This window comes from Eretmochelys imbricata, chromosome 15 (assembly GCF_965152235.1).
Source record: "Eretmochelys imbricata isolate rEreImb1 chromosome 15, rEreImb1.hap1, whole genome shotgun sequence".
Classification (NCBI taxonomy): Eukaryota; Metazoa; Chordata; order Testudines; family Cheloniidae; genus Eretmochelys; species Eretmochelys imbricata.
Window position 1 is genome coordinate 19,661,731 of NC_135586.1, and position 22,956 is coordinate 19,684,686.

At 42.1% G+C, this 22,956-nt stretch overlaps 1 protein-coding gene across 1 annotated transcript in view; it reads left to right on the forward strand.

Annotated features, from left to right (window-relative positions):
* The window catches only part of GALNT9 (polypeptide N-acetylgalactosaminyltransferase 9), a 216,142-nt gene that overhangs the window by 171,327 nt on the left and 21,859 nt on the right, over nucleotides 1-22,956 (forward strand). The window contains exon 7 of the mRNA XM_077835145.1: nucleotides 20,720-20,905. Coding sequence (XP_077691271.1) covers nucleotides 20,720-20,905 — 186 coding nt within the window. The remainder of the gene's footprint in view (nucleotides 1-20,719; nucleotides 20,906-22,956) is intronic.

Consider the following 22,956-nt stretch of genomic DNA (forward strand, 5'->3'; position numbering starts at 1 on the left):
CAAATAAATAAATAAACAGACAACCCCGAGGTCTGTAAAAGAAGAGCTGTTGTGATCCAGTAGAAATAAAACCCAGCAGATGTGTGATGGGAGAATTACTTCATCCTCTCTGCACATTATCTGCTGGAGGTTTGAAATCCAGATTCTAATGAGATAAATTATCATTTAATGACTTCCATTATTCTCCAAAATAACAAAAACCAGCGGGCTAATACAGTTTTTTATTAAGCTATGGTTGAACTGTACTTACTGGAGTAAAACTATAGCAACTATCCAGGAACATAAGATGCCATAGTTCATGAAGTAAACACTATAGGCAATTTATTCCAACTACAATACTATTCTAGTCACATCTGCCATCCGCCAGAATTCAATCCTGTATTGATACTGATGTATTGTGACTGAGATTTAGAGAATGGACACTGGCTTACTGTGGTCATAAGACAATAAAGGCCACACAAAGCATTGTTTGTGGGTTTTGATTTGTATGGCTTGCCAGGTAGGTCTTTTTAATGAATAGTAGTACTTTGAATATCCAAGGCTGCTGGTATTAGTGAGTGAAACTCCATTGAAGTCAATGGAACAGCCCATTTACACCAACAGACAAAGAAATTGGCCCATACTATATAGCACCTTTCTTCTGAAGAGCTGAAAGCACTTTACAAATAGGACCTCAGTGAGATAGGGAAGTGGTGCTTATACCCATTTTATGGATGGGTGAATTGAGACACAGAGAAGTTTAATTGGCTGCTTAATGTCACATAGCAATTAAGAGCTGAGAATAAATTCTAGGGGTATGTCTACTCTGCATTGGGAACCAGGGTTTGTGGGACGCTGGCTCATGGACTCGATGTTTCTAAGCCTGCACTTGAGCGTCCATTCTGCATTGCAAACCTGGGTTTAAAGTTGTGGAACCCAAGTCTCACGGCCACTGCACTGTGCAGACCTTGTGATTGGGTCTGCGGCTTGAGCAGCATCCACACTACAAAGTGACAGGGCTTGGACCCAAAGGGGGTCCAAAGATCTGGGTCCTGAGTGCTTGCTGATCCAGACCAGACTAATCTGTGTCTAGACAGAAGCAGGGCTTGGGCTCAAACCTGAGTCAGAGCCCAAGCTTAGTGTTTAGTGTAGACATACCCTAGAAGTCCTGACTCCCAATCCCTTCCCCCAATACCCTTCTTAAACTTCAGGCCTTGTGTGTGGCTAAAAACAGGAGACTGGTAGTTAAAGCAGTGTGGAGAATTGGCCTCCCACATGTACCCAAAGATTAGCCCCTGGGAAGAGATGCGCTTTTGCTGACAGGTTTCAGAGTAGCAGCGGTGTTAGTCTGTATTTGCGAAAAGAAAAGGATTACTTGTGGCACCTTATTTGAGCATAAGCTTTCGTTGCTCAGATAAATTTGTTAGTCTCTAAGGTGCCCCAAGTACTCCTGTTCTTCTTGCTGACAGGCAGCCCAGAGAGTCAGTCCTACGAGAGATATTGTAACTATTTATTATTTTGTTCTTTTATGGTAAGGTGAAGGCCTTTCAGATGTAGATGATCTTTTTTTAGGCGTAACTAGTAGAGATGGGTCTAAACTGCAAAATTAAGATTCAAAGTTGAGGGACTTTCCAATATGTCAAGTTTGTTCAGATCTGTCTCTACTAGAAGGGCTTTCAAAATCCATTTCAGGAAGAAATTTGTCTTATAAATTCTCAGCCTAGGAATAATGAATTAAAAATGAAAGATTCAAACCAGTTTGTCCCTGTCTCTAATTCAAGAAGTCACTAAAAGGTTTAGAAGCTTAAATACACTCTGTGTGTGTGTGTGTGTGTGTGTGTGTGTGTGTGTGTGTGTGTGTGTGTGTGTGTGTGTGTGTGTGTGTGTGTGTGTGTGTGTGTGTTAAATGGAGTTATACCAGAGATAAATTTGGTCCAGTAAATGTAAAAGGAATACATGGTAGATATTCAAGGGCAGGATCATGAGGCAATGCTTATTCTCCCAATAAATAGAGGTGAATAATTACAAATGTTCAGCTGGGAGGGTATTTTTGGTTCATGGGCGAGGAAAGAGGGAAATATTGCCATATGCAAAAAGCTATTGTCTAATTTTCACCAGAGAACTGGTTTCAAATTCATATGCTGGATGGAATATGGAATGCATTTAACCTAGGGAATAAATACCACAAAATGTAAACTCTTTTGTGTGTCACAATCGATAATTTTTTCATTTGTTTGTTTTTCACGATAGAACTAAAAAACCAGCCTGCGAGTTAAATCAGGCCTTACTCTAAGTTTCTGCAGCTGGGGATACTCTGCACTGGAGAAGTGAGATGATAAGAAACAACATGATCCTTGTCCAGCATCCCGGCTTAGTTTAAATTTCCCTGGAGAGGCAGCAAATCAGCGAGCAAAGTAAAAAATAGACTATTCTGGGATCTGCACAAATGTGACAAACTAGTTTACAGACTTCAGATTGGAGATGCTTTAGGGAGTTCTTCACCAAAACAATGTACAGTAGTTTTTGTCCCTTACCCTGCTTTTCTTCTCTACCCCCATCCCTCACCCCATCCATCAAACAGACGGTAATTTCCTCTTTAGCTTTAGCACATTGAGCTCTTTAGCACATTAGATGCAAAAAGTGATTTCTCTCTGGCTGTCAATCATATCATAGCCAGATTAATAATGCTCTTTATCAATACTTTTAATAGCAGTATTTAGGCCAGTGCTAGCCCATTGGGGGCCCTAAGCAGGAATATTTTTGACCCCGCTCCACCCCCCAACACATACTAATAATTATAGGGGGCCCCCTTGAGCTGCTTTGGGGCCCTAAGCAATTGCTTAGTCTCCTTCTGCCTTTAGTCATCCTAAGGGCAGTGAATGTCGAGGGCATTATGGCATTTCTCATTCACTAAAATCACGCTGCCTCTGGCTTTGTCCTGTAGAGCATCATCCAAGTTGTCCAATAATCACTCCAGACATGCGCTGTCACTGGGCTAGAAATCTTGCCGGAAGATACTTCTGGTCAGGACAGAAATCATTCAAAACAGATTCTTGTGGCCTTTTGTCACGCTCCTTTTTCACCTGCAGCTCTGAACTCTTGGTACATGTGAGAAATTATAGGTGTGGGAGAATGGGGCCATGGGAGAGGGGGTAAATTATTCACATTGTTTCAGACCTCAAAGGTTTGATTCAGGGTTGGCTTGAAAGTTTGGGTCTGTTTTCACTTCTTTCTCACCAGCTAGCTCACCCCAGCTATGTATTGTCTCTACGTCTCCCCAGTCAACATCCAGAAGTATTGAGGGGTTGCATGTATGCACTGAGAGGGGAATGCATCCTTAATGGTGGTCTCCTCGGCTGATGTAAATGGACACAACTCTGCTGAAGTTAATGGATCAGCTGGGGAGTCTGGACCCCTATGTGGCTGAAATGACCATGTATTAGTTGAGGAAGAACAAGTTGCTTATTAAAATCAAAGGCACTCACCCAGTCTAGGCAGAAAGAAAAGGAGTACTTGTGGCACCTTAGAGACTAACCAATTTATTTGAGCATAAGCTTTCGTGAGCTAAATTTATTTGAGCATAAGCTTTCATGAGCTACAGCTCACTTCATCGGATGCATCCGATGAAGTGAGCTGTAGCTCACGAAAGCTTATGCTCAAATAAATTGGTTAGTCTCTAAGGTGCCACAAGTCCTCCTTTTCTTTTTGCGAATACAGACTAACATGGCTGCTACTCTGAAGTCTATGCAGAGTTTGTGTTGTTTTAGCTCTACCATGTGCTTGTTCCACTTGCTGAAATAATTCGGGAAGGATTATCTCTTTGCTCTTTGCTGTGATGACTTATTTCAGCCTTTTATTTTACTGCTCAACACTGATGGTTGATTAACTGTACTCCATGCAGTCAATTTTCAGAGGGTTTCCTGCCTTCCTCCCCCAGTTTGAATTCTGTTTGTGAAAGTGCAAGGAGGGGACACCATTGTAAGGCATGACTAGACCTTTTGTTCTTTTCTAGGGTTATCTGGGGGATGGGTTCACAGTGCTCTTGTGGCCGTGCAATTCGTGCTAGCTATTATCTGTACTGGGCACATTTGGTATTAGGACTTCCTATGTCCCTAGCTCATTTGTAATGGAACAATAGATCTTGCTGTTAGTCATATCTATTGAGTGATAAGATGCACAGAATATCTATGTTCCTTTAACTCATGCCTTGGGAAGATCCGATCAGGGGGACTCCTGCTAAAATATTAAAATGAAAACAAGATTGTATTCTGCAAGGGCAGCAGACCATGTTCTGCTCTTGCATGTCCACCATCAACATGGCTGCATGGTGCAGCCACCAAACTTGAGTTCCAGAGCTAGATCCCAACTGGTGTGAATCAGCGTAGCTCCGTTGAAGTCACCAGATTTACAGCAGCTGAGGATCTGGCCTCAACGTTTAATACACTGCTTGTGCTACCATGTCTTCTCTCTGTTTCATTTCTTCCATCCCTCCTTCCACGATTACTGACCCACTTCATTTCAACTTCCTTCTTTTGTAGTGAGCTGGTGTAGTAGACCCGAGGAGGTTAGAATGTTGGGTTCACATGTTAATTCCTTTGAAGCTCCTGGTATATGAAAAACTCTCCCTCCCCACCCTGCATCTGGACTAGATGTTTAAGATGCAGGCAAATGAATAAACCCTTGGGTATGCTACAGGCCTAGAAGCTGACTGGGAGTTGTGCCTAATGGATGATAGCTTTATAATGTGGACTTAAGTCAACCAGGAACTCAACTGAGTGACTTTCCAGCAGCATTATTTTTATACCCTTTAGAAATATTGAATTACAGTGACTTTTAGTAACCGTGTTCAAGGGATGAATTCAAGCTGAGACTCTAGATGTTTTCATAGCCTAAAATATTAGTAATTAATCTGAGTTTGTAGCATTTCTGTATTATAGAATGCTTTTACTTTAATAGCCTTTGTTTAGATGTATTATTGTAAATACATCAGCACGCTAAAATTTGCATTGTAAAAGAGTGTTTTGGAACAAAGCAGGATCTAATGAGCATATAGGAAATCCCTTGGCTCTGTACTGGAAATGGCTCTCGCTGAATGAATCTTTAGCAGCATAAAAGCTTTTTTCTTTAAAATAAAATGAAATAAAAAACCCTCCAGGACTTAATGCAGACAATATGCAAAGATCATTTACAGCTTGTTGTGGGAAAGACAAAACAAATTATGACAACTCCACATTGGGTCCTTTGAATGGACCCTTAGTGGTCACTTCATTAGACAGCCTATTTTCGTTTTTTGAATTTTTGATTCAAGAATGACTTGACTCGAATGGAGGCATCAATATATTCCACTCTCATTTTTCCTCCCTCTGGTTTCAGCTGTAGCCAACATCAAGGAAAAAGTGGCAGGAAGCATTTTATCAGCTCTCAGACTTCTTACAGGGGTTGAATATGGAGTAAATATTGTTCCTCTAACAAAATAATTAAGCCAAGAGCTAATATTATTACAGGAGAGAATTGAGAACTCACTTATTGGAAAACTTCCTTGCCCCTTTCTCTGAGACCTGGCCAGCTGGAATAGCTATTGCAGTGAGATGATATTAGGGGTGCTAGATAGTCCTAGCCCAATGTGTTGACACTGTCTATTTGACTGCCTGTCATCCTTGTCAACCTTTAAATTATATGTCAGCTGCCTGTTCTTTCTGAAAGGATGTAAATAGTTTATTGCCAAGACCAAAAGGGATAAGCTCTCCAAATAATATTTTGAAATCCATTTTTATAGGCCATTTTCAAGAAAGTCTAAGTAAATCAAACTGTTGATATAGAATTCAGCAGCCACATGTCTGGCTCTGACTGACTCGAACTTGTAGCATAAAACTCTTTTCTCTCTTTTTTTTTTTCTGGGTGCAAAAAAATATATTTATGTTCAAAACAGACCAAACCAGAAGCTGGAGTCTGAATGCTTTCCAATATAGTTTAAATTCAAATAACTGGATCCGAACTAGACCTCTGATTTTGGTTCCAAGAGGGGCTGTGTCCAGGAGGAGACTGTTTTCTGGCTCCTGTGAAGGTGAAGTTCACCTGAGATTTGAACCTAAAATGGGAGAAATCCCTCAAGAGAGATTTGAGCTCAAAAGCTTTTTGCACCATTAGATCCAAACCCCAAGTCCAACCCTTATTTGGTCTCAAATCCCAAACCTAAGCCTAAACCCAATCCACAGTCAAACATCACCACCTTGACCCAAGTGCAGTTTAAATATGATCACATTTGGTTTTAAGTCTACTTTAGGTCAATGTATAAAGTGGATTTAATCCAGCCACATGATTTAATCCAGCCACTGAACCAAATTTGGCTGTTGTCACTGTAACCAGCACTTCTACTGGGGAAAAGTGGGTTTCATGCAGAAAACTGAAATTTTGAAGCATTCAGATCTCACTCAGTATCTCGGGCAAGATCATCTGCACAGACTGAACCTGGGACCAGACCTCTTGATCTAAAAGTATGAGCCCCCTTCCTTACTGTCTGATCTGAAAGACCAGTTCCATTGTTAGAGCCAGTAGCAGAGTCTTAATGGTGTAACCACTAGAGGGAGCCAAAGACCCCAAGGTTCAAGATTGGTTATCTTTTGGAAATCAAAGTCTCAGACCATCACATGCCCAATATCAGCAGATTTGCCAGATTAAGCATCTCTTTAAAAGATCTCAGAGTAGCAGCCGTATTAGTCTGTATCCGCAAAAAGAACAGGAGTACTTGTGGCACCTTAGAGACTAACAAATTTATTTGAGCATAAGCTTTCGTGAGCTACAGCTCACTTCATCGGAGCTACAGCTCACTTCACCCTTTTTTAAAAGGTCTGTTCAGCCAATGCTGGATTGCTCAATGGATGAGGAACATGCTGATATCGATTTAAATTAATGACACTGTAGACAGAAATCACAAATGTGGTAAATAAAAAGATTCTCTGTGGGTGGTTTTTAAAAAAAAATCTGTTTTGTTCTTTAAAGAGAGAATTTAGCAGTTATGAAAATGAGGGAATAATAATGTTAATGCCTAGACACTGCCATGCTTGGATGCATTAGGAATACCAGTGACTGATAGAGCCAATTATAGCATGGCCAGGTTTTCATAGTCTTCCTTATGCAGCTCCGGGAAGTCATCCCCAGTCTTCCTTGCAGTAGCCCAGCTACTCTTGTTGTGGGCTCACAACACCTCCATCATATCCTGCTCAATCCACTGCCATGTTCTCTACTGATCCAGTTCTGGGCCTCTTTTTAGCAGATGCCAATTTGTACAGGACTGTGGCAGATTGAATGGTGGTTCTGTATTGCATACAAAGCTTACGGATTGACTAGTCAGCATCATAGTTGGTTCAGCTGCAGGTTAGTAAAGATTAGACTATAACAGACTATAGACTATAATATTTCCTGAGTACTTAAATTCAGCAGGAGCTCAGCTGTTGATTTTCTGGTTTAAGCTTAATGTAGGTACATCTTTATCCCTTGCTGAGACTTGAATTTAGGGGAAAATTTTCTCTAGGGTCTTTTGGGATAAGCAAGAAGAAACAACCTAAAGCAATAATCTGATTGGGAAGTAGGGAGCCAGGGATGATTGACTGATCTTTAATGGCATTTCACAGACCCTATGTGAGATTTTTTTAAGTGTCCATTTATTGCATTTTAGGAGATACAATACAATGTGCCATATGTACCAACAGATGATGTACTAGCAGATGTGTAGAAATGAATGACAGGGATTCTGTTGATTTGGAAAAAAGTTGTACTAATCGCAAAGGTAAAATGATGCTCGGAAAATGTGTTCTCAAAGAATACGTTACAAGGAACAATGGCCAGCATAATTACTCTTTTAAATATGAGATAATTGCATTTACAGTGTGCAAGAGAAAAACTTTGGGAGTTATCAGAACCAACAACAGTTCTGAAAGAGAAAGAGACTGAAAGAGAACATCTGCAGTGAGGAAGTGACATTTGTCTCCAGGCATCAGTACAGCTCGGAGGAGGGAGATATTAGGAACTTCCAGGCCAAATTATTTAGGGCATATCTCAAATTGGGGCCCATTTTTATACATGTGTGTAGACTTCCACTCTACCTTGCCTGATTTTTCTTCTCAAATTGCCAAAAGGCCTCACCAAGAAAAAAAAAAAAAAAGCCTTTAAGAGTTGTTGACTGTGTGCCCCACGCATGATGGGAGCTGTTGATACTCTGCCATTGCTTTTTAGGGCTGGTAGCTTGTATTCATTCCCTAAGAACAGCAAGTCTTTGAAGACTGAAAACTCACCCTTGGGAGACCCATCATTTCCTCTCTATGCCCATGCCCCGATTGCACCCATTGCTCACATTTTAGGTATCATTTGGAAGGGTCACCTAATTGCCTTCTTGGGGTGACTGACTGGTTATTTTCCCCATCTTCCCTCTTTAATGGGACATGGTGCCAGGGTGTCTGCCAGGTACCCAAAATCTTCAGAGGAAGGATTGGGCCACTGCCCCTCCTCAACACTACAGCTGCAGGACCCAGCAGGTGTATGGCCTTATGTCAGCCAGGTACTTGGAGATCTCACTGTTTGGCCCCACTATTGGACAAGGCGTCCCAGAACTGACTCACCACATAAAGGTAGAACGGGGATCTAGGAAATCTTAATCCAATAGGGTAGGTGGTAGAGTTCCCCAGGATCAGGTTGTTCATTTGAGCCACCTGCATCCTACAGCTGCAAGGTTGGGAAGGGGCTACAGACTTTCTCCTGATGTTTCCATGCTTCCGGCAAAGGGAGGGTCCAATTTCTATTGGAACTGATAGATCTGCTTAATCTCTTCTGACATTCCTAACAGACTGCAGTCTGTCTTAGAATATGACTCTCCAGTTGCACCTGACCACCACTTCAACCTCCTACTTACTGCCTGCTATGTTCTGCCACAGAACAAAACAACCTCAGCAGCTCATTAGAAAGTGAACTGATCAAAGGAGGTATTCTTTATAACCAGTTACCACTACAGTAATACATGAGCTACCCTCTAAGCTACTAATAATTGCTGAACCATCTTGGTTTGGATGTTTTCTTAGTGTCTTATGTGATTGCTTTGTGCAATATTATTCTATACTCATTTCATGAAGGTTTCATGATTTTTACACACACACACACCCACCCTCTTCCAAAGTAAATCATTGCGTCTGAAAGAGATGGGGTTTTCTTTATGGAAGGGATTCTAGTCCACTCATAAAAACATCAGTTTCATTCCCAGACATATTCCAGTCAAAGATGTCATGCCCTTTGTAAAATTGTACAAAACATGAGTTTGTGGAGGTCAGATTAGTAGTTGAAGAATATGGGTCATTTTTAATATTTTATGCCTTATCTTCTCCCTCCCATAGCAGCCAGACTATTAATTTACCTGATTTAGCTCTCCACTTGTAAAACTTAGCTTTGCAGTATGACGATTGCTGAGTGCAAGTTTCTCCAGGAATTATTTCGATTTCAGCATACTTACGTCGTCTTCTTCTGTAAGAGGGTTAACAGAAGTCCTTCTCCTCCTCAATACTGTGACGTCTGAATCTTTAATTACTATGAGATCCCGCTCTAACTCTAAAAGAGTATATGAAGGACATCCCATAAAATTCCTGGTGAAAAGACAGTGGAGAAGTTAGAAAATGTGTGACCACTTTTATTGGATGAACATTGTGATTCCACTATCTACATCACTGATTCTTTCTCAAGGACCGACACAGCATATTTTCTGGAGAAGGGTCCTAAGGGTACATTAGTTTGGTTGCAAACAGGTCCAATCCAATAGAATTCTAACAAATGCTTAAGGAAATTCTAGTATCTATGCAATGAATTCTAGGCTTCTGTAAATAAAGAAGCATTCCATGTCTTACCAGCAGTGGGTTGCTAAGGGCATGAGCTGTAACCCTTGAATCAGTCCCCACGTTAGAATCGTCATTCTGTGAGAGGGCGTAAAACAAAATGCAGTTAAAGCCCTTACTTTTGTGTTCAGAACACTCAGCCTGTTGCCAAGAATTGTTCGGGGTGTGTGCAGGAGAGAAACAATAGGAGCTGGGCATGTATTAAGAGTTTCAAAATACTGAATCTGCCCATCTCATCTGATCTAAATTGTATGGGTCAAATTAAGCTGCACAAATTCTCCATGCTAGAAAAACAGTGAAAAGCTGCAGGCTCTCAAAACGGAAGACAACCACCTAAAATTGGCTTCTGATAAAAAGAGGCAGAGAAATGCTTCTGCATATTCTCCATGGCTAGTATTTTAGAGGGAAATAACAATGGTGTGGTCCACATGTTTATAGATATACAGCTATGCAACCACTTAGAAGGTACTCTTAGAAAGGGTGCACGTGTAATCTTTGTCAGTCAAAATACAGGTGATAATTGAAGTTGTTTTTCTAGTCCTTCTTTGGGATCATATCACATTTTCAGGCACCAGCAAGAATTGTGCCCTGTAATCTTAGCTAGAATCTCTAGATCCAGAGAAGTGTCTCTTTCCTTCTTCCAGTTGAGTATAATTTTCTGTAGGTAAATGTGATCTTTTCCAGTTTAACTGTTTTGCCAAAATGGAAAGATCTTTGCCTCTTGAGTGCACTGTGTAAATAGCACAGGATATTTCAAGAGGCATTTTTTTAAACCATAATTATGGTGGGTATTAGAGACAATCATAAAAGTGTGATCCGTGACCTTAAATGAGCTCATATGATTAATCTGATCACATAATATATTTTATTATAAAAGCTTCCTGACTACAAATAGCTTCATATATGAACAAATGAAAGGCAAGAGGGCCCTTTTCTAAGTTACCTAATTAAATACGGAATGCTGAAGACAGGACTGACAACACAGGGAGGAAAAAAATCTATTAAGATCAACCAGTTTTAGGGCAACTTCAATTAAATAATTGCCACAGTATGTTATAATCCCAATGACAAAAGTAGAGATATACCATAATGCACTAAATTGCATAATATTAGCTCTCTCTCTCTCTCTCTCTTTTTTAAGTCTAATTCTCTGAGTAGGTTCAAAGAAAAAAAGAAATATTTAACGTCAAGTTAATGTTATGGAATCCTCTAACACCAGCAAACAATGTTAGTCCTTGGTAGAAAGGCTACTAAGATGATCAGGGGAATAGAGATCCTAATTTATGAGAGGAGATTAAAAGAATTTGGCTTGTTCAGTTTAGCAGCACCAATTCGGAGAGGGGATGTGATTGCTCTCTCTAAACACATCAGAAGGGTGAACACCAAGGAGGGAAAAGAGCTTTTTAAGCTAAAGGACAATGTTAGCACAAGGACAAATGGGTATAAATTCTAAGATGGAGCTTGACAAGTCTATGAACAGGATTATATGGTGGGGTTGCCTGTGATAGCTGGGGACCAGACTCGATGACCCAAAAGGTCCTTTCCATTCCTATGGTCCTAGAAAGTAACTGGCAAACCAAGAAATATAATCCTACTGTAAACATCAATGTTAATGCCTGTTAAAAATGTTTCTAGTATGACCAAGAGCTGGGCTACATCCTTAAAGAACTGGGGAACAGCTTAAATCAGTATTGTTCTGTGTTTGGCTGGCAATAGGAGACAGTGCTGGCATGTTTTTCCACTTTCCTTGGGACAATGCCCATTGTGTTAGTCTTTCACATCCCATGTCATGCGAGAGTCAGAGATGAGTCATATGGTTCTTCTGCATTTTTTGACCCTGAAGATTTCTTCTTCTCTTGCAAACAATGAAACTTTGCCTTGCCTGGTTAGGAATATTCCTGTGGCTTTTGTTTCAGTGTCATACGGTTTGCTGTGTGCTTGGGTTTTTATTTTAAACAAAATTTTAAAGGGAGTTGGAAAAGGCCCAAATAGATCTGATGGGAATGTAAGTGTTACTTGTGGGTGCGTCTACACTGCAGTCATAGGATGTGATTGCAGCTTGTGTAGACAGACGTAAGTTAGTTTTAACCTGGCTATCTTGGGTACCAGAGCAATGAATCCAAGGCATCCTGGTGTTCAGTGTGGGCTGGCAGCCTGATTCCAGGTGGAGTTCTATAGTCCATGAGCTTCTGGTAACAAGTCAGCAAGATTAAATTAGCTCAGGCATATCCACATGACCTGTAATTGCACACCATGATTGCCTGGCTACTGTGTCCCTACCTTCCTAGCCTTCAGGTGTTGCCAGCTTCTTCCAGGCAGAGCTCATGATGACTTTCATACCAGGGACCCCACAATTAATCATTCTGAGAGGGCCTCCTGATCTCCATGAGCCCCAAAGACTAACGGTAGTCCCACTCTATCCTTGTTCCATCTCGGCTTTAAAGGAAGTGTCAGGTCCCACGATGCTCCAGAGGAATTGGTGCAAGGGTTTGGAGGCATTTGTTGTTTCTGGGGACTAGAGGAGCAGTTGCAAGTGACCTGCTTCAGTGGAGGACCAGAGAGGGAGAGAGAATGGGAACAGATGTTCAGACATGACTGTAATGGGGGCCATATAAGATAGATTGACGCCACCGGCACCTCTAGCAGTAGTTGGTGGCCTCCTTGAATGAGTTGCAGGGGCTGCAGCCCAGAGGATGTCCGCTGCTGACAAACACCAAGAAAGTATAGACTAGAGTGCAGGCTCGTATTTTCCAAGTCATCTTAATCATTACGAAGAGATTCCACCACCTCTAGAGCCTGAATAAGGTTAGTGGAAACATTACAGTCTTCCAGAGCAATACTAACTTGATTTTCAGCTTCCTCCACTTGTTTGCAAGGCTGGGCCAATTTATTTTCTGCTGTTTTGTGCTGCTGATGGTTAAATAGGTTCCTTCTGGTACCTAGCGTGGGATGTATTTTTTTTTTTTCCTTTCCGTTGCCTTCCTGAATTTCTTTTGAAATCGCTTTGATAAATTGAATTCAAAACATCACAGGTAGAAAACATTAAATCTCTGAGAGGCTTTACTTTGAAAATGTAAGTAAAACTCAGATCACTGGCTTTTAAGAATTCCCATGCTGGGATATCATAAAACGTGTGATGTCTGAGCAGTACTAAAAACTCCACTATCTGATCTGTTGGTTTCATGTGCCATGTAGAAAAGTGAAAGTCTGGCATTCAGTGAAAGGCTCCCTACATTATTCTCTGTGGTATGCATTGTTTAGGTGGAGTTCAGAACCATTTGAATTAAATATCAAGGAGTCCAATTCTAGCAGGTTATGGCTTAAATGCCTAGCTTTCAGAGGTGCTGATCATCCACCTTTGTGAAGTGCTGACTCAGATGGAAATAGCTATAGAAGTGCAAAGTATTATTAAAACAACAAGGAGTCCGGTGGCACCTTAAAGACTAACAGATTTATTTTAACCTTTAGTCTTTAAGGTGTCACCGGACTCCTTGTTGTTTTTGTGGATACAGACTAACACAGCTACCCTCTGGTGCAAAGTATTATTGTCATCATCAATAGGATGAGACTGAGAAGAAGGAACCTGCTGCGGTGTGTGCAATGCAAAGCTGGCTTCCTCCAGTCTCTTACCTACTGCATGAAAGAAATAGTGACTAGGACAATCATTATCCCTTTTAAAAAGGGATCCCCTCCAGTGCGCTGGATCTCCTGACACAGGAGAAGCTGCTAGCAGTGAGCCTGGAAGGGTTCTTGATTGTACTATCTCAAGCAGGCACACCTCGTGGCAGAATGTAGACTTGAACAGTTGAAATGAATGGGAAACAGCAAGTCTCGGATGATCTTATATTTGGCCTGTTTCAGTTTGTCTGAGTCTCCCTGGGAGATAAAGAGCCTTCTTTCACTAGAGGAGGGGTGGGGAGGAAATAAGGAAAGAACCTTCACAAGGTGTGTGGGCAGGAGGGCAATGCATGGAAATAGCCTGGTGCTGAGGGGCTGAGGTGGCTCCATGGGCCTATGAAACTGGTGTACAGTCCACCAGTAAAACATCTAGGTCAGTATCCTGAAAGGGACAGGGTAGAATATCTATTCCTGTCCAGGCACTGCTAGCATCACTGCTTGCTGACATGACTGCTTGGGGTTTTCTATACTAATATCACCCTTTTCTTTAGGATGGAGCTTTATATAATAAGGCACAGTACAATGCAGCCGTGGAGGTTAAGGCAAATTATGGCTAACGACATCAGGATTTACAAAAAGTACCAAGGAATCTTTAATATCTACAAAGATCAGATAGAAAATCAAATCTGTTCTTCAGGGCTCATGTGAAATTCCCAGGCTCACTGGGAGAGGAATTCAGCGAACGGGAAGACGGTTGAAAAGTTAAATTAGTGTTTGTTAAACTAGTCTTGAAGCAGGTTGGAAATTATTATGCATAAAAGGCCTGACCTTGTTTCATGCCGAAGTCTCTTTGGCATCCACAGTATGACGCCGAGGTTAATTAGTCCTAGTACAATATACTGATATTTGACACTCGTGTAAATCAGGCATAAATCATCTGTATAAATGCAACTGACCGTGGCCCACACTCTGAGGTTCCCGTACAACAGTGTCCCAAATGCCTATAGGGTGCTCTCTTTAGTACAATGACCGCTGCTAGCAGCAGAATCATCAGTACCAGCATGTAATTAAATCCTCTGTGTCTTTAAAGGGATCCCCCACTTGGGTCTAGGTGAGAAGTGCTTGGAGAAACCTTAAACTTTCAGCCTGATGGGTTGGGCGAAACAAAAACGGTTAGAGCTTTGTTTTAATAAATTTGTGCCTCAGCTTCCAATAAATGTGTGTGCTTCTGGAGTGGCAATGTAAATCCTCAGTGAAGGGTGATTACTTGGAAGCAAATCCATCACAAAAGTTGAACACCTGCTCTAATGCCAAGCATTCTGGATACTTCTTCCTCTGCGGTTGCCTTGAGTGAAAGGTTTTATTAATGGAGGGGTTTGCTTTTTATTTTAGTTTCTTCCCGAACAGTGACATATCTGAGCTGCAGAACTTCAAAGCAGGATACAGATTTCTATTTTTTATTATTATAGTCTTTCTTTCTAGACTGGGTTTTCATACTGCCAACTATATCCCTGGCTGTGCAGTTACAATTCGTATGAACGTGTCAGAGTCCTGGCAAGGGCAGCCAGGACCAAGGGTCAGAGCAGGGTCAAACATGAGGCCAAGAATAATGGAGAAGTTCATGGTCAAGTTCCAGGCTGGGGACAATACTAAGGATCAGCATCTGAGTCAGGTTTCAGGATCTGGGTCAGGAGGCGAGGTCCAAATTAAACCACGGCCAAAACTGAGTTCAAGAGCAGAAAGCAGGAATGGTCGTGGCAGGAGACCTACACTGTTGCCTGGACATGTCCTCAAATGCCCCTTGGGTTTATATAGAGTAGGGAGCCAATGAGGCTTCTGCCTGTTAGACCCCTTGAAGTGGGACTTCCTGTGGTCTGTGTCCATAGTGCGACAGGGGTAGTGGAAGATGAGCTGGTTACAGCAGCGTGGAGGTGTTTGCTGCCTAGCAGCTCTGCAAATCTGGGTTTGAGACCTGCTGGGCCTTGCAGAAAGTCAGTAGAAGCTGCAAACACACATCCAAGGACAGACTGACTTTTCTTCTTCTGCCATAGAATCATAGAATATCAGGGTTGGAAGGGACCTCAGGAGGTCATCTAGTCCAACCCCCTGCTCAAAGCAGGACCAATCCCCAATTAAATCATCCCAGCTAGGGCTTTGTCAAGCCTGACCTTAAAAACTTCTAAGGAAGGAGATTCTACCACCTCCCTAGGTAATGCATTCCAGTGTTTCACCACCCTCCTAGTGAAAAAGCTTTTCCTAATATCCAACCTAAACCTCCCCCACTGCAACTTGAGACCATTACTCCTTGTCCTGTCCTCTTCTACCACTGAGAATAGTCTAGAACCATCCTCTCTGGAACCACCTCTCAGGTAGTTGAAAGCAGCTATCAAATCACCCCTCATTCTTCTCTTCTGCAGACTAAACAATCCCAGTTCCCTCAGCCTCTCCTCATAAGTCATGTGTTCCAGACCCCTAATCATTTTTGTTGCCCTTCGCTGGACTCTCTCCAATTTATCCACATCCTTCTTGTAGTGTGGGGCCCAAAACTGGACACAGTACTCCAGATGAGGCCTCACCAATGTCAAATAGAGGGGGACGATCACATCCCTCAATCTGCTCGCTATGCCCCTACTTATACATCCCAAAATGCCATTGGCCTTCTTGGCAACAAGGGCACACTGCTGACTCATATCCAGCTTCTCGTCCACTGTCACCCCTAGGTCCTTTTCCGCAGAACTGCTGCCTAGCCATTCGGTCCCTAGTCTGTAGCGGTGCATTGGGTTCTTCCGTCCTAAGTGCAGGACCCTGCACTTATCCTTTATTGAACCTGATCAGATTTCTTTTGGCCCAATCCTCCAATTTGTCTAGGTCCCTCTGTATGCTATCCCTGCCCTCCAGCGTATCTACTACTCCTCCCAGTTTAGTATCATCTGCAAATTTGCTGAGAGTGCAATCCACACCATCCTCCAGATCATTTATGAAGATATTGAACAAAACCGGCCCCAGGACCGACCCCTGGGGCACTCCACTTGACACCGGCTGCCAACTAGACATGGAGCCATTGATCACTACCCGTTGAGCCCGACAATCTAGCCAACTTTCTACCCACCTTATAGTGCATTCATCCAGCCCATACTTCTTTAACTGGCTGACAAGAAAACTGTGGGAGACCGTGTCAAAAGCTTTGCTAAAGTCAAGAAACAATACATCCACTGCTTTCCCTTCATCCACAGAACCAGTAATCTCATCATAGAAGGCGATTAGATTAGTCAGGCCATAGATTAGCCATAACCACACCTGCCAAACTGACGACTCCTGTATAGCTGTGTTGACCGTACAAAACCACGTCATGAGAGCACTTGTTGGAGCGTGGGTGTAGGAATAATCTCCAACCCCAGTTGCTTTTGAAATGCAGGTGAACTCCTTCCCTCAGTGCTTTTAAACACACACACACAAGAGTGGTCATAAAGCATTTGGATTCCACTCTAATTTTCTGAGGTAAAACAAATCATTTCACGCACTACTCAATGGACAAATGTTTTCAGAAAGTGGGTCTCCAAGGGCTGAATGGCTGACAACAACATAGGACACATTTCAATTTAAAGAGAATTAGGTCTCTGTAGAGCAATCCTGTAATTTTGTAAAAGTTACTTCAAAATTGGGACCACCCTGGTGGCAAATTATTCAGTTGCGTTCTAAATCCTGGGATGTTTTTGAACATTAACAGTCACCCAGAGGGGCATGGCAGTATTGGAAATAGCTCTGAGCTGCAGTGTTTGAGAGCATCTAGACATTGTCCTCTTTCTACGTGGCAACAGGATTTACTACATAGGAATTGGCTTCTATCAGTGAGTACAAAAGGTGTAAGCCGGTGTTTGACTGACACACCAGCTTCCAATGGGACACTTGAGTGAGCTGGACAATTAATTGCCACATTCCCAATGAGCTAGTTTCGAAATAAAACACACTTATTTATTATGCAAAAAGAAAAGGAGTACTTGTGGCACCTTTCCATGGTATGCATCCGATGAAGTGAGCTGTAGCTCACGAAAGCTTATGCTCAAATAAATTGGTTAGTCTCTAAGGTGCCACAAGTACTCCTTTTCTTTTTGCGAATACAGACTAACACGGCTGTTACTCTGAAACTTGTCATTATTTATTATGGGCCACCGAGTACGTGGTGGGGTGCGGGGGTGACTGATGATGGAGACATGCTGCCAGGCAGATGAGGCAGGAGTCCCAGAACTAGTCTGGTGGGCCCTGGCCTCTGGCAGATGTCTGGAGACATGCAGACTTGAGAAGCCTGAGCCTCTCATCTCTCCTCCTGTGGAATAACAACACTCTCACTCTCATCTCCACAGAACAACCTGCAAAGTCTGAGGTTCCCCTGCTGGTAAATATGACAATGATGAGCCCAGTACAAGAACTTCTACAGAACAGAATAAAACACACAGCTGTTTCTCATGTCTGGGGCAATCCGAGGCATTGTTTCAAGAACAAATGGTTGGCTAAATGCCTTAGTTTGTTCCCATCTCTCTTGTACCTTCCCTGTCCTGCTTGTTCCAATGCTACAGCTGGGCAGCTCTCAATATGTGAACCAGGGTGGCTCACTGCAAAATACTTTCCTGTTGTTTTTGTCTGTTTTTTTGTTTTTAAACAGCAAAGAGCATTGTACCACATCTGGGCCATGTTAAATCACATTAGGGAGAAAAAGAGCCAGGTTGGGTCTTGTGTTCAATAGTCTTGAAAAAGATACTCACTTTGGCATTTCCCATTAAATGAGCAAAGAGCATGGCTAGCCTCCTGCTGCTAGAAACATCACTTGATATCGTGGGTTCTCATCACCTATGAAAACCAAGTCCTACGTGTGTTTAAAATGGACACCCAGAAATGGAAGACTCCAGAATTAGTGACCAATCTGGAAAGTGTGGACCTTAGACTCTCTGCATCTCTGGTTCGCCATCTGTGAAATGAGGATCTTGATGCTTACTCACCTGAATAAGGCACTTCAAGAGCTCTGCGTGAGAACTGCTGTGTGAGTGCTAAGTTTTATAAGATGTGGGAATGAATATGGGATATTCCTCGTACTCTAGGACATTTTAAGGGGTGTACCCCTCCATAGAGAATTGACCAGCCAGTCTGAGTGGCAGTAGCTCAGAACTATCTTGTTTGTTTCATATGCTGAAATGTTCCACTTCCTGGCATCTTTGATCACAGCTCACAAAGGATTCTTGTGCCTCATCTTCAACAGATACCTCATTCCTGTTTAGAGGATGGCAGAAGAGGGGAGACAGGAGTGAAATGTAAAGTAATCTGAGTTCTTGCAGATGGGTTAATTGCGCAAATGTGCACGGTCTGCTAAGCAACACACAGCATGTTTGACAGGGTGAGCGTTCTGTACCCTGAGGCAATATATTTCTGATGCTGTTTTCTTCAAAATGAGGTGTCCAGGTCCCCTGTGGATTTCATCTGGGGAGAATTCATCACCAAAATATAACTACTTATGTTGAATTTATAGATGAGCTAAATGGTTTCTCTTAATGCTGTGGTTTAGTACCTTTTAGTTTCTCTCTTTTGCCTAAGCATCACTGTTAGAGGGAAATAAATCTGCCACTCAGATAATGTATTTACCCTTGGTATCAAAATATATACATAAAAATTACAAGGTCATGAACCATAGAAAGAGAAAGAAAAATGTACAGCATATTACATGGCTGGATCCCAAGCCAGGTAGGACAAATAACAATACACTGAAGAGTATTGCTCATTTCCCTTTTTTGAGGGCAGGGGTGCACTTTCCTTTCACAGTGGAAGTTCTAGGCGTATGTCAGTCCAAATTTATGAGCAGTGTGTTTTTCAGTGTGTTTCATTTATCAAATGCAAATTTCTGTGGCCAGTGATTTACTAGTCAACAACTAGTAGGGCAATAAATAAATATTTACTAATAAAGTATTTTTTAAAAAAAAGCAGTGTAAAGGAACAGAATTTTATCTGCCATTCTCCAAGTAATTAGTCTTTCTTTCTGAAAGGGCATGCTATGTGTAGGGTACAAATCCCTTGTCTTTTCATGGAGTCCAACTTGTGTGGAAAATGAGCTGTTCTTCTCAGCAATATGTGACCTTGGGAAGCTATGGACTCTTGCTTATATTTTAAGATCTCTTGTTTCCTAAGGGCTGGATTGAGACTTCAGGTGCAGGTTGAGATGCATAAGCTGCACCAGCGCTGGGATAACGCTAGGAGACACTGTGACTAGAGAGATGCCTCTGACACTGCTCCTGCTCTGCTTCCCCCTGGCTTTGTCAGGGGACAGAGGGAATTTACCGCTGGCTTATACCAGCAGCAGATTATGACATTATGTGTATTGCATGGTCCAGGGCTCTGTCCATTCCCCAGTCCTCTTGCCCACATTCTCCTGGAGCACCTGCTCACTTACACAATGAAACCTAGAGTCTATGCAGTCCAAGTAGTCTCACCCTCACTCCCTTGTGCAGGCTCGTAGCCCAAAGGCATGTCTATACAGCAGCTGGGTGATGTAATTCCTGTCACAGGTAGACATACATGGGCTAGCTCTGCTCCAGCTAGCACCTAAAAGGGGCAGTGTGGCCATAGTAGCCTTACATACCCAGGGGGTTGGGCAGGATTGTTCTCGGGCAAATTTTAAAAAGGAAGAATATCCTGACTTTCAAAAGGAAAGCATGTGTTTTCTATAATGGGAAGCCGAATAAGGTGTGCCACTTGTTTTCTGTTTACATTTCTCATGCACATAATTCCTTTCCTGACTGAAGGGCAATCTTCAAGCGCCTACAGGCTCCAGTGCTGAATGCCCCATCTGATATGTTCCATGCCCACTGCACAGGCATCACATAGCTTCTTTCAGAAATGGGCATACCTGAGCTGTTAGCAATTAATTTGTTTATATGGAAATTTGGTGCAGGAAATAAGCCCCAGTGTACACAAGCACACAGCCCGTGAAATGGAATATGACAGCCACAGTTAGATCCTCAGCTAGCTTCAGTGGACCTGTGTCAGTTTACACCACCTGAATCCAGTGCCTAACATCCAGATGTCAGGGTTTCTCATGCAATTGCTGCTTTGCCTAAGGGCTCAAAGAGCAGTAACTCTATCTCAAGTCATCAGAGTCTGATGTATCACCTGCTGTACAATATCTTACCATAAACAGTCATATCAGCCTGTTTTCAAGGAAAAAGTTCTTGTTTGATGGTTTGTTTTATCCTCCAACTCTTGCACAGGTCTGGCAGTGCGGAGGAAGCATGGAAGTCTTACCTTGCTCAAGAGTTGCCCACATTGAACGCACAAAGAAACCTTACAACAATGACATTGATTACTATGCAAAGCGCAATGCCCTGCGGGCTGCTGAGGTCTGGATGGATGACTTCAAGTCACATGTTTACATGGCATGGAACATCCCAATGACGGTAAGTGGAGAACACTCTATAATTGAGTAAATGGAGGCAGAGAACTATGGATATCTGATCTAAGTTACCTCTGTCTGTGCTGGGTGATACTATTAAATCCATCACCTATTGACTGAGGGTGGGAGGAAGAGCACTTTCATAGCAGCAAATATTCAAAACAAAGAACCCTGCCATCTTAATTTGTTGCCCCAGAATAAGTTCAGTTGCACACTGATGAGCAGTGACCCACGTTTATGACCTAATCCTAACACAGTGAACTGGGCTAATTTGATTCCTGGGAGGAAGTCATTCATTTATGATGATGTCATTCATCTTTGAGATACTCAGATATTACACAGATAAGCACCCCGAAATGTCTACAGATAAATGTCATGGTGCGTGATAGGAATAAACACGCTGAGCCTGATTCTCCACTCCGTTTACACCAGTTTATGCTGGAGTGATTCAGTGGAGCTCACCATTGGTATAATGGATGGGAGAATCAGGCCCAAACGGTCTAGCTTTGTAGTTTGGTCACAATGGTGTAGGCACGTTCTATCTCTTGCTGTGTGTGTATATATAGCATCTAGCACAATTGGGTCCTGATCTTGGTGTGGGAATGACGTAAAAATGTGCATCGATAAACATTTTCCTGTAAACCCACTGTGGTCGGGTTTGCATCCCTTGGAAAGGGCTCTTAGACTTCCGCTGGGAAGAGAAAAAAGAAACTGCTAAATCTGTTTGCTTGATGGTTTCCACAAATCAATGCTGAGAGTAAAAAAAAAAAAAAAAGAGAGAGAGACATTTAAATAAACATTTATGCCAAAATATGATTTTCTTAAATTTCTCAGAGATTACTTTTTGATGCAGTTTTCTGCACTGAAACCATAAAGCAGTGCTTTGAAAAAAACAGATGCATCTATATTGGAAGGACATAAAATCAGCAAGAAGCCTGGTACATTAAAACTTACTTTCCATCAGAGAAAATGATTGATAAAATGTAGGTCATAAAACCCCCATTCGTTCTTGAAAAAAGTTAGAGTGCTGCTGTTTCACAGCTCTGTTGCACTGGGGCATTAAACAAAACGTACGGTACTCTGGTTAGCTATAGGACTAGATCATACAGGTGTTAGAGGAGTAAATACCTCCCGCTCCGTCAACAAGAACTATCTACCCTATTCATCTCCACGTGAAGCATTGAGTGTGTTGCACCAACACCACCAGCCAATAATCCATACACTATAGGACCATAGCTTACCTAGGACAGACACAATAGTACAGGGAGCTGCGAAGCCTGTCTGTTTGTCATACTAAGTTTCACTTTCAATTGAAATGACAGTGAATGAGATGATGGGTTGCCTAATTGTAGAACAGTGAGTGCTCTTTGCCAGTAAAGTAGATAGTAGCATTGCTAACGCCTGCCCTATCAGTGGACAGCACCCCATTGTAATTCACACTATCCTTTCTGTACTTGATTGCTGTTTCAAGCCACTGAGAGTCTATGAATGGCTTGCATTCTGGCTAGAGGATGGTTGATTGATACACAAAAGCAAAACAATGCTCCTATGAACCGGCAAACTTCTTTACAAAGTCAAGAAAACATTGTTTCAATGCACCAAAGATTTGGTTATACCCTTTCTTGGAATCCTTTCCCTGCCAACTGTGGTGATCCAGGTATCTAGCAATTAACCTTCTTCATGCTGAATGATGTGCAATATCGACTACATATGAAAGATACTCCCCTTCAGTGTAGCCAGAAGTAACACACAATTCAGCTTCACATTCCTTTGAATGTATGCTGAACTTTGCATCAGCAAATGTACAGAACTTTGCATCAGCAAGCAGCAATGCACCCAGCAAACTCTTCATGAGACCAATAGAAAAGGCTGTTCATTACTAAAGTTGTGTTCTCTCCAGAAACCTGTCTAGTGGGGATACTAATAAAGCTCAAGCTAAAATATGCTGCTGAACTGTAAGCCAGTATTCAATATTGTCTGTAAAGCACATAGGGATCTTTCTGAAGGAAACATATAAGGTGCTTACAATTAGATCAGTGCAAAACTTCTCAGTGT